The following is a 12,819-nucleotide window of genomic DNA, read 5'->3' as shown; positions in this document are numbered from 1 at the left end:
TCCCCCAGGGGCATGAACATGTCGCCCACCTGGTTTCGCTATGTGGACGATGTGTTCATGCTCTGGAGGGGAGAGGAGGCAGAGTTATTATTTTTCGTTGAGAAGTTAAATTCTGTACACCCCTCCATTAAATTCACCCTTACGTACGATGACACTAGAGTGCAGTGTTTGGACGTTGAAGTGATTAAACCTAAAGACACATTTCAGACATTGATGTAAAGAAAGAAAACAGATAAAAACAATATGCTTCACCGACTTAGTTTTCACTACAAAGGTAGATCGGCGTGAGGGATCTGGTACGCATGAGTAAGGGGGTGGACCCCAAAACGTTGCGTCATTTCCTGACCTTCTGATGCACGAGATGCTGTAGCTTTTGTCGTTTGTATCTTTTTGCATTTATTGTGAACTTTGCGAATAAAAGGAAAAAGAAGACTGGATGGTTGTGAATCCCATAATGAAGCGAGTCCTTTCTATTTTGTGTATAGCAGTATTATGTGCCCTAGGATTTCTTATCTTATATGCTAAGGGAGCGTTCAGTAGCGCTCCGCACCGGGGAGTTGATTTACATTGTGCACTACACGACAGAGAGACTATTTTTCATTACATTGTTGTTGTTTTTTGCCTTCCTCTGGATCAACTCAGTAGGGACTATTTAGGGTTATAGGTTGAACTCGATGGACTCTGGTCTTTTTTCAACCTTATGAACTATGTTACTATGATATAATATTACAGAGGAGAATGATATAGTATTACAGAGGAGGATAATGTAATATTACACAGGAGGATGATATGATATCAAAGAGTGGAAAATAATATTACAGAGGAGGATGATATATAATTACAGAGGAGGATGATATAATATTACAGAGGGATCTGGGGAAGCTGGATATGGCTGAACTGTGGGGATTACAGGACCAGGATAATAATGGTATGGGGGGGGGGGGTATTGCAGGACCAGGATAATAATGTTATGGGGGGGGGGGGATTACAGGACCAGGATAATAATGGTATGGAGGGGGGGCGGATTACAGGACCAGGATAATAATGGTATTGTGGGGAGGGGGGATTACAGGACCAGGATAATAATGTTATGGGGGGGGGGGGGATTACAGGACCAGGATAATAATGGTATGGAGGGGGGGGCGGATTACAGGACCAGGATAATAATGGTATTGTGGGGAGGGGGGGATTACAGGACCAGGATAATAATGTTATGGGGGGGGGGGGGATTACAGGATGGGGGGGGGGGGGATTACAGGACCAGGGTAATAATGGTATGGGAGGGGGGGGTGGGATTACAGGACCAGGATAATAATATTACACAGGAGGATGATATGATATCAAAGAGTGGAAAATATATTATTACAGAGGAGGATGATATAATATTGCAGAGAATGATATAATATTACAGTGGAAGATGATATATTACAGAGGAGAATGATATTACAGTGGAAGATGATATAATATTACAGAGGAGGATGATATAATATTACAGAGGAGGATGATATAATATTACTCAGGAGGCTGATATATCAAAGAGCAGAAAAATATATTATTACAGAGGAGGATGGTATAATATTACACAGGAGGATGATATAATATTACAGAGGGATCTGGGGAAGCTGGACATGGCTGAACTGTGGGGATTACAGGACCAGGATAATAATGTATTGGGGGGGGGATTACAGGACCAGGATAATAATGGTATGGGGGGGGGGGGATTACAGGACCAGGATAATAATGGTATTGGGGGGGGGATTACAGGACCAGGATAATAATGGTATTGGGGGGGGGTTAAAGGACCAGGATAATAATGGTATGGGAGGGGGGGGGTGGATTACAGGACCAGGATAATAATGGTATTGTGGGGAGGGGGGGGATTACAGGACCAGGATAATAATGTTATGGGGGGGGGGGGATTACAGGACCAGGATAATAATGGTATGGAGGGGGGGCGGATTACAGGACCAGGATAATAATGGTATTGGGGGGGGGGGATTACAGGACCAGGATAATAATGCTATTGGGGGGGGGATTACAGGACCAGGATAATAATGGTATTGGGGGGGGGGGGGATTTACAGGACCAGGATAATAATGCTATTGGGGGGGATTACAGGACCAGGATAATAATGGTATTGGGGGGGGGGGGATTACAGGGCCAGGACAGGTTATCACTTGGGGTTATTTAGTTTAGAGATAAGACGCCTTAGGGGGATCTGATGTACAGATATATGAATGGACAGAGCTCTTTATAGATCTTTTTATACCTAGACCGGTAACCATGACAAGGGGGCGTCCTCTACATCTAGAGCAGGGGTCTTAAACTCCCGGCCTGCAGGAACAACATTTTGCGGCCTGCACCAGGGATGTGTAATTTGTATCGGCCGACCCCCGGGCCATGCAGATTCGGGCGCCGGGCAGGTGATTTCTTCAGGAATTTAGCCCTGCTACGGACAAGCTGCGCTAAATTCCGGAAGACTTCACACAAGACTTGATGGGGCGCATCTTTGTCCCTGTGTGTGTGTGTGTCTGGCCAGTCTTCATTTGTGTCTGCGCTGTACACCAGTAACCCCCCCCCCCTTCCCGGGTCTTCATCTGCGTCCATGATCAACCCCCCCCCCCCCCCGTCCATCCAATAGAGCCCATTACCTTCACTTACTCTGTGCTGCCGCCAGAGAGGAGAAGCGCTGCGCAGGACAGATGAGTGCCTATGTGTGTGTGTCTGTCTGTTTGTGTGCCGGGGGGGACGCGACACAATGCTACCTAATGTGGGGAACCTATGCTACCTAATGTGGGGAAACTGCTGCCTACCTAATGCTTCCAACAACCCCCCCCCCAGGAGTAGCACCCCCATCATCCGTCAGCTCATGCTATTACCACAGGGGGATTGGGGGTGTAACTGGTGGATGATGGGTGGGCGCATGATGGGGCATTATATGTGAGGGGCGCATGCGGCCCAGCCTCACCCAGCTGCTACCTCCAGTGGCCCACAGATAATTTGAGTTTGAGACCCCTGGTCTAGAGGAAAGAAGGTTTCACCATCATCACAGACAGAGAGTGAGACTATGGAGCTCTACACATGATGTAGTAGTGGAGGATTCTTTACTGTAAGAGCAGTGATATTATGGAACTCTCTCTACATGATGTTGTGATGGAGGATTCTTTACTGTAAGAGCAGTGACATTATGGAACTCTCTCTACATGATGTTGTGATGGAGGATTCTTTACTGTAAGAGCAGTGATATTATGGAACTCTCTCTACATGATGTTGTGATGACTCAAAAACAAGTTATGGGGGGCCTGGGTGTTTTTCTGGTATAATATAATATTACAGGCTATGGATACGTGATTTATGGGGATAGAACGTTGATCCAGGGATTTACTCTGATGTCATATTGGGGTCGGGAAGGAATTTTTCCTCTGTCATGGGGCAATTGGCATCAGCCTCATTGGGGGGGGGGGGGTTACCTTCCTCTGGATCAGCACAGTAGGGTTTTAGGTTGCCTTACACACTATTATTTTATACTTCAACTTACTGTTGGATCTAATTCAAAATTCATCAAAAACTGCATGTGCGTTTCCAGCCTAAAACAAATGTTATACATTTCTCTATCTTTATCCCAACAGGACATCCCAGTAAGAATTCTGAGGGAAACTTCATGGATGGAGAGATCATGGAGCGCTCCTCAGGAGAAGATGGAGAGATCATGGAGCGCTCCTCAGGAGAAGATGGAGAGATCATGGAGCGCTCCTCAGGAGAAGATGGAGAGATCATGGAGCGCTCCTCAGGACAAGATGGAGAGATCATGGAGCGCTCCTCAGGACAAGATGGAGAGATCATGGAGCGCTCCTCAGGAGAAGATGGAGAGATCATGGAGCGCTGCTCAGGAGAAGATGGAGGGATCATGGAGCGCTCCTCAGGAGAAGATGGAGAGATCATGGAGCGCTCCTCAGGAGAAGACCTCCTTACCCCTAATGTCCATCCAGATCTATCATATAATAATCCCCCTGATCATGGGGAAACTTCCCCTCACCAACCCCACATTGTTACCACAAGGACAGATCAGAGAGGGGGCAAAAAGTTTAAATGTGATGAATGTGGAAAACAGTTTACAGCAAGCTCAAAACTTCTTATACACAGAAGAACTCACACAGGAGAGAAGCCATATTCCTGCTCAGAATGTGGGAAATGTTTTATACAAAAATCACACCTTGTTCAACATGAGAAAATTCACACAGGAGAAAAGCCATATTCATGTTCAGAATGTGAGAAACGTTTTATACTAAAATCAGATCTTGTTAGACATGAGAGAACTCACACAAAAGAGAAGCCATATTCATGTTCCGAATGTGAGAAATGTTTTAGACAGAAACAAAATCTTGTCAAACATGAAAGAAGTCACATAGGGGGCGCGCAGTTTAAATGTGATGAATGTGGAAAAGAGTTTACAGCAAGGGCAAGTCTTCTGACACACAGACAAATTCACACAGGAGAAAAGCCGTATTCATGTTCAGAATGTGGGAACTGCTGTATACAAAAATCAGAGCTTGTGATACATTTGAGAACTCACACATGAGAGAAGCCATTTACGTGTTCAGAATGTGGGAAATGCTATATACGGAAATCACACCTTATTCAACATGAGAAAACTCATGGAGGAGAGAAACCATATTCATGTTCAGAATGTGAGAAACGTTTTAGACTTAAGTCAGATCTTGTTAGACATGAGAGAACTCACACAGGAGAGAAGCCATATTCATGTTCAGTATGTAAGAAATGTTTTGCACAGAAACCATATCTTATCAAACATGAGAGAAGTCACAAAGGGGGCGTAAAGTTTGAGTATGGTGAATGTGGAAAAGAGTTTACAGCAGGCGCAAGTCTTCTGACACACAGAAAAATTCACACTAGAGAGAAACCCTATTCATGTTCAGAATGTGTGAAATGCTTTAAACAAAAATCAAAGCTTGTGTTACATTTGAGAACTCACACAGGAGAGAAGCCATATTCATGTTCAGAATGTGGGAAATGCTTTACACGAAAATCACATCTTGTGTTACACGAGAAAGCTCACACAGGAGATAAATCGTATGTATGTTCAGAATGTGGGAAATGCTTTGCACAGAAATGTACTCTTGTTCAACATGTTATAGTTCACACAGGAGAAAAGCCTTATTCATGTTCAGTATGTGGGAAATGCTTCTCACAAAAAATTTATCTTGTTCAACATGAGCCAATTCACACCAGACAGAGGCCACTTTGATCTTCAATACCTGGAAAATGTTTAACAGAGAAGAATCACCCCCGCCCCCCCCCCCCCCATTACTTTACCTGATGGGCCTGAATTTTGGCAGAACATGCACCAGAATAATGTTGTGTAGAATTAATTACAGATTTATTATTACCGTATTTTTCGCCCTATAGGACGCACCGGCGTATAAGACGCACCCAATTTATAGGGGCAAAAGCTAAAAAAATAAAGATTTTGAACCCAATAGTGGTCTTCAACCTGCGGACCTCCAGGTGTTGCAAAACTACAACTCCCAGCATGCCCGGACAGCCGTTGGCTGTCCGGGCATGCTGGGAGTTGTAGTTTTGCAACATCTGGAGGTCCGCAGATTGAAGACCACTGCATAGGAGGTAATACTCACGTGTCCCCGCCGCTCCGGACCCGTCACCGCTGCCCTGGATGTCGCTCCATCGCTGTCCCCGTCGCTCCGGAACGTCTCTGCTGCCGGCCGGGTATCCTCGCTCTCCGTTGCCGTCATCACGTCGTTACGCACGCTGACGCACGTACGCGACGACGTGATGACGAGGAAGGAGAGCGCCGGCCATACAGGGGATCCCTGAACGGAGAAGACACCGAGGAGGCAGGTAAGGTCCCTCCCGGTGTCCTGTAAGCACTAACCCGGCTATTCAGTCGGGTTGTTCGGGACGCCGCGGTGAAGTCGCTGAACAGCCGGGTTAGTGTCACTTTCCCTTCAGACGCGGCGGTCAGCTTTGATTGCCGCGTCTGAAGGGTTAATACAGGGCATCACCGCCATCGGTGATGTCCTGTATTAGCCGCGGGTCCCGGCCGTTGATGGCCGCAGGGACCGCCGCGATAGGGGGTGTATTCGCCGTATAAGACAAAAAATACGGAATGTTTATACCGGGAAGAGTAGTTACCTGCCCCACACCTTGTTATTGTTCTCTGTATGGGGAAGTGTAGTAGGTTTATTCTCCAGCTGTTTTTAAAGTTGTTTGTTATCTTGGTGTCCCGGAGCTTTATATTTTCCTGCCCTTTTTCGTTACTACATGCGCCAAACACAAAAAAATTTCAGTTAGATCCCGCAAAAGGGGCGGGGCATTGATTTGACTCTGTTTAAGCCACTGGCAGAAACAAAAACCAACATGGGAATGGTGTATAAGTGGCATTTATGTGGAATCGGGGCCACATCCTGTTTATAAGGAATTAAGTCTTTAGCGCCTTTTATTTGTATAACGTGTATTTACTCCATTTTTCTGTTAGATTTTCTTTTTGAAATTATTATAACTTTTTTTTAATATAAAACAACCAAAAAAATGGTAGTAGCCAGCATCCATCAGGGGTGGTGGTAGTACTGTCTAATCATGGACATCTGGCAGAGGAGGTTAAAGGGGTTCTCCAGCATAAGGTGATTTTAGTAGGTACCTGGCAGACAGTAATGGACATGATTAGGAAGGATCTGCGCTTGTCTATGTTGTGAGATTACATAACACTGTGGTAGCTTTTAGTGAACCGGTATTTTCTGTTTATGTTTACTTCTTTGCCTACAAGTCCCATAATTCCATTTTCCTCCCTCCTACACATCAGCCACCCCACCCATTGAAACATAAATGAGCTGCATCCATTCCAAAGACCTGTGGTTTTCAATCAGGGTGCCTCCAGCTGTTGCATTACTTGCAGATTGATCCCTCCACCCATTGAAGCAGACAGGCTCCCTGTCATCAGCTGACTAGTGATGTCAGGTCTCGGCCGCATTGCAACCTGGGAAAAATCTGAGACAACAGTGATTTTGTATGCTGATAAAAATAAATATTGGGGTAAAAATCACAAAATTGTTAGAAAACCGTCACACACATGCCCCTGTTGCATAGTCAAATAAAAACAATTCCTGGAATACCCCTTTTAACCTCTTAACCCCTTAAGGACCAGGCCCATTTTCACCTTAACCCCTTAAGGACTCAGGGTTTTTCCAGTTTTTGCACTTTCGTTTTTTCCTACTTACCTTTTAAAAATCATAACCCTTTCAATTTTCCACCTAAAAATCCATATTATGGCTTATTTTTTGCGTCGCCAATTCTACTTTGCAGTGACATCAGTCATTTTACCCAAAAATGCACGGCAAAACGGAAAAAAAAATCATTGTGCGACAAAATCGACAAAAAAAACGCCATTTTGTAACTTTTGGGGGCTTCCGTTTCTACGCAGTGCATATTTCGGTAAAAATTACACCTTATCATTATTCTGTAGGTCCATACGGTTAAAATGATCCCCGACTTATATAGGTTTGATTTTGTCGCACTTCTGGAAAAAATCATAACTACATGCAGGAAAATTTATACGTTTAAAAATGTCATCTTCTGACCCCTATAACTTTTTTATTTTTCCACGTACGGGGCGATATGAGGGCTCATTTTTTGCGCCGTGATCTGAAGTTTTTATCGCTATGATTTTTGTTTTGATCAGACTTTTTAATCACTTTTTATTCATTTTTTAATGTTATAAAAAGTTACCAAAATACGCTTTTTTGGACTTTGGAATTTTTTTGCGCGTACGCCATTGACCGTACGGCTTAATTAATGATATATTTTTATAGTTCGGACATTTACGCACGCGGCGATACCACATATGTTTATTTATTTATTTTTTTACACTGTTTTATTTTTTTTATGGGAAAAGGGGGGTGATTCAAACTTTTATTAGGGAAGGGGTTAAATGACCTTTATTAACACTTTTTTTTAACTTTTTTTTTGCAGTGTTATAGGTCCCATAGGGGCACTGATCATTGTTATCCCATAGGGACCTATAACACTGCACACACTGATCTCTTATACTGATCATTATTATCCCATAGGGACACTGATCATTATTATCCCATAGGGACCTATAACACTGCACACACTGATCTCTTATACTGATCATTGTTATCCCATAGGGACCTATAACACTGCACACACTGATCTCTTATACTGATCATTATTATCCCATAGGAGACTATAACACTGCACACACTGATCTCTTATACTGATCATTGTTATCCCATAGGGACCTATAACACTGCACACACTGATCATTGTTATCCCATAGGGACCTATAACACTGTACACACTGATCTCTTATACTGATCATTGTTATCCCATAGGAGACTATAACACTGTACACACTGATCTCTTATACTGATCATGGTTATCCCATAGGGACCTATAACACTGCACACACTGATCATTGTTATCCCATAGGGACCTATAACACTGCACACACTGATCTCTCATCCTGATCACAGGCACGGAGCAGTCATTCGTCGATCGGACACCGAGGAGGCAGGTAAGAGCCCTCCCGGTGTCCGATCAGCTGTTCGGGACGCCGCGATTTCACCGCGGCGGTCCCGAACAGCCCGACTGAGCAGCCGGGATACTTTCAGTTTCACTTTAGAAGCGGCGGTCAAAGCTTCTAAAGGGTTAATACCGCACATCGCCGCGATCGGCGATGTGTGGTATTAGCCGCGGGTCCCGGCCGTTGATTAGTGCTGGGACCCACGCGATATGATGCAGGATCGCGGCGCGATCCCGCTTCATATCGCGGGAGCCGGCGCAGGATGTAAATATACGTCCTGCGTCGTTAAGGGGTTAAGGACCAGGCCAATTTTATTTTTGCGTTTTCGTTTTTTCCTCCTCGCCTTCTAAAATCCATAACTTTTATATTTCCATCTACAGACCCATATAAGGGCTTGTTTTTTGCGCGACCAATTGTACTTTGTAATGAAACCTTTCATTTTACCATAAAATGTACGGCGAACCCCAAAAAATATTTTTGTAGGGAGGAAATTTCAATGAAAACCACAATTTTGCACATTTTGGAGGCTTTCGTTTTCACAATGTACAATTTACGGTAAAAATTACGTGTTCTTTATTCTGTGGGTCAATACGATTAAAATGATCCCCATGGCGAGATACTTTTATATTTTTGTACCGCTTAAAAAAAAAAAAATCTAAAACTTTTTGTACAAAATCAGTAATCTAAAATCGCCCTATTTTGACCACCTATAACTTTTTCATTTTTCCGTATATAGGGCGGCATGAGGGCTCATTTTTTGCGCCGCCATCTGAACTTTTTATCGTTACCACATTTGCATATATTAAATTTTTTTTTAATAAAATGTGACAAAAAATGCATTTTTGGACTTTTTTTTTTGTTTTACGTTTACGCCGTTCACCGTACGGGATCATTAACATTATATTTTAATAGTTCAGACATTTACGCACGCAGCGATACCAAATATGTTTATTTTTAAAAAATTACGCTTTTTGGGGGTAAAATGAGAAAAACTGACAATTTTTATTGGGGGAGGGGATTTTTCAAATTTTTTTTTCTTTTTACATTTTTCAACTTTTTTTTTAACACTTTTTATGGCCCCATGGGGACTATATTCTATAGCTATCCTTTGATTGCTAATGCTGTTCAGTGCTATGTATAGGGAATAGCACTGATCAGTATTATCGTCTATCTGCTGCTCTGGTCTGCTCGATCTCGGACCAGAGCAGGAGACGCCGAGAGACGGCCGGAGCCAGGTGAGGGGACCTCCGGCTGCCATTGCAGATGATCGGATCGCTGCGGCAGCGCTGCGGGCGTTCCGATCATCTATTTTATTATGCACATTGCCGCAGATGACGTGATCTGTACAGATCATGGCATCTGAGGGGTTAATGGTGGACATCCGCACGATTGCGGATGTCTGCCATTACGGGCGGGTCCTCGGCTGCTGATAGTCGCCGGAACCTGCCATGTATGACGCGAGCACCGCTCCAATGCTCGTGGTCATGCACAGGACGTACATGAATGTCCTGGTGTGGGAAGTCCCGCAAAACCAGGACGTATATTTATGTCCTTGGTTGTTAAGGACCCATGACGTACCGGTACGTCATGAGTCTGCTCCCGATCTATAACGTGGGGCCAACAGCTGGGACCCGTGGTTAATAGCACGCGGCACTGATCGCAGTACGGCACGCTATTAACCCTTTAGACGCGGTGGTCAAAGTTGAACGCCGCGTCGAAAGTCAAAGTAAATCACTGCCGGTTAGCTCAGGGAGCTGTTCGGGATCGTCGCGGCGAAATCACAGCATCCTGAACAGCTGTAAGACACAAGGAGGGTCTCCTACCTGCCTCCTGGTGTCCGATCGCCGAATGACTGCTCAGTGCCTGAGATCCAGGCATGAGCAGTCAAGCGGCAGAATCATTGATCAGTGGTTTCCTATGAGGAACCATTGAACAATGTAAAAGATCAGTGTGTGCAATGTTATAGCCTCCTATGGAATAACAATGATCAGTATAAGAGATCAGTGTGTGCAGTGTTATAGACTCCTATGGGATAACAATGATCAGTATAAGAGATCAGTGTGTGCAGTGTTATAGGTCCCTATGGGATAATAATGATCAGTATAAGAGATCAGTGTGTGCAGTGTTATAGTCTCCTATGGGATAATAATGATCAGTATATGAGATCAGTGTGTGCAGTGTTATAGTCTCCTATGGGATAACAATGATCAGTATAAGAGATCAGTGTGTGCAGTGTTATAGGTCCCTATGGGATAACAATGATCAGTATAAGAGATCAGTGTGTGCAGTGTTATAGTCTCCTATGGGATAATAATGATCAGTATAAGAGATCAGTGTGTGCAGTGTTATAGTCTCCTATGGGATAATAATGATCAGTATAAGAGATCAGTGTGTGCAGTGTTATAGTCTCCTATGAGATAACAATGGTCAGTATAAGAGATCAGTGTGTGCAGTGTTATAGCTCCCTATGGGATAATAATGGTCAGTATAAGAGATCAGTGTGTGCAGTGTTATAGCTCCCTATGGGATAATAATGGTCAGTATAAGAGATCAGTGTGTACAGTGTTATAGGTCCCTATGGGATAATAATGATCAGTATAAGAGATCAGTGTGTGCAGTGTTATAGTCTCCTATGGGATAATAATGATCAGTATAAGAGATCAGTGTGTGCAGTGTTATAGTCTCCTATGGGATATTAATGATCAGTATAAGATCTCAGTGTGTGCAGTGTTATAGTCTCCTATGGGATAATGATCAGCATAAGAGATCAGTGTGCACATTGTTATAGGTCCCTATGGGATAACAATGATCAGTATAAGAGATCAGTGTGTGCAGTGTTATAGTCTCCTATGGGATAATAATGATCAGTATAAGAGATCAGTGTGTGCAGTGTTATAGTCTCCTATGGGATAACAATGATCAGTATAAGAGATCAGTGTGTACAGTGTTATAGTCTCCTATGGGATAATAATGATCAGTATAAGAGATCAGTGTGTGCAGTGTTATAGTCTCCTATGGGATAATAATGATCAGTATAAGAGATCAGTGTGTGCAGTGTTATAGTCTCCTATGGGATAATAATGATCAGTATAAGAGATCAGTGTGATCAGTGTTATAGTCTCCTATGGGATAATAATGATCAGTATAAGAGATCAGTGTGTGCAGTGTTATAGTCTCCTATGGGATAATAATGATCAGTATAAGAGATCAGTGTGTGCAGTGTTATAGTCTCCTATGGGATAACAATGATCAGTATAAGAGATCAGTGTGTGCAGTGTTATAGTCTCCTATGGGATAACAATGATCAGTATAAGAGATCAGTGTGTGCAGTGTTATAGTCTCCTATGGGATAACAATGATCAGTATAAGAGATCAGTGTGTGCAGTGTTATAGTCTCCTGTGGGATAACAATGATCAGTATAAGAGATCAGTGTGTGCAGTGTTCTAGTCTCCTATGGGATAATAATGATCAGTATAAGAGATCAGTGTGTGCAGTGTTATAGCCCCCTATGGGATAATAATGATCAGTATAAGAGATCAGTGTGTGCAGTGTTATAGTCTCCTATGGGATAATAATATCAGTATAAGAGATCAGTGTGTGCAGTGTTATAGGTCCCTATGGGATAACAATGATCAGTATAAGAGATCAGTGTGTGCAGTGTTATAGTCTACTATGGGATAATAATGATCAGTATAAGAGATCAGTGTGCGCAGTGTTATAGTCTCCTTTGGGATAATAATGATCAATATAAGAGATCAGTGTGTGAAGTGTTATAGTCTCCTATGGGATAATAATGATCAGTATAAGAGATCAGTGTGATCAGTATTATAGCATCCTATGGGATAATAATGATCAGTATAAGAGATCAGTGCGTGCAGTGTTATAGTCTCCTATGGGATAATAATGATCAGTATAAGAGATCAGTGTGTGCAGTGTTATAGACTCCTATGGGATAACAATGATCAGTATAAGAGATCAGTGTGTGCAGTGTTATAGGTCCCTATGGGATAATAATGATCAGTATAAGAGATCAGTGTGTGCAGTGTTATAGTCTCCTATGGGATAATAATGATCAGTATAAGAGATCAGTGTGTGCAGTGTTATAGTCTCCTATGGGATAATAATGATCAGTATAAGAGATCAGTGTGATCAGTATTATAGTCTCCTATGGGATAATAATGATCAGTATAAGAGATCAGTGTGTGCAGTGTTATAGTCTCCTATGGAATAATAATGA

The 12,819-nt window shown here is 43.0% G+C and overlaps 1 protein-coding gene across 2 annotated transcripts in view; it reads left to right on the top strand.

Moving 5' to 3' along the window:
- The window catches only part of LOC130340504 (oocyte zinc finger protein XlCOF7.1-like), a 39,747-nt gene extending 35,158 nt beyond the window's left edge, over window positions 1-4,589 (top strand). For both annotated transcript variants that reach the window (XM_056554204.1, XM_056554203.1), the window contains one exon: window positions 3,630-4,589. In XM_056554204.1, the coding sequence (XP_056410179.1) occupies window positions 3,630-4,579 (950 nt within the window). In that variant the 3' untranslated portion in view covers window positions 4,580-4,589. The remainder of the gene's footprint in view (window positions 1-3,629) is intronic.
- The last annotated feature ends 8,230 nt before the right edge of the window (window positions 4,590-12,819 follow it).

Source organism: Hyla sarda, unplaced genomic scaffold (assembly GCF_029499605.1).
Source record: "Hyla sarda isolate aHylSar1 unplaced genomic scaffold, aHylSar1.hap1 scaffold_595, whole genome shotgun sequence".
Lineage (NCBI taxonomy): Eukaryota > Metazoa > Chordata > Amphibia > Anura > Hylidae > Hyla > Hyla sarda.
Note: the sequence above shows the minus strand (reverse complement) of the source record. Positions and strands in the feature narration are given on the sequence as shown.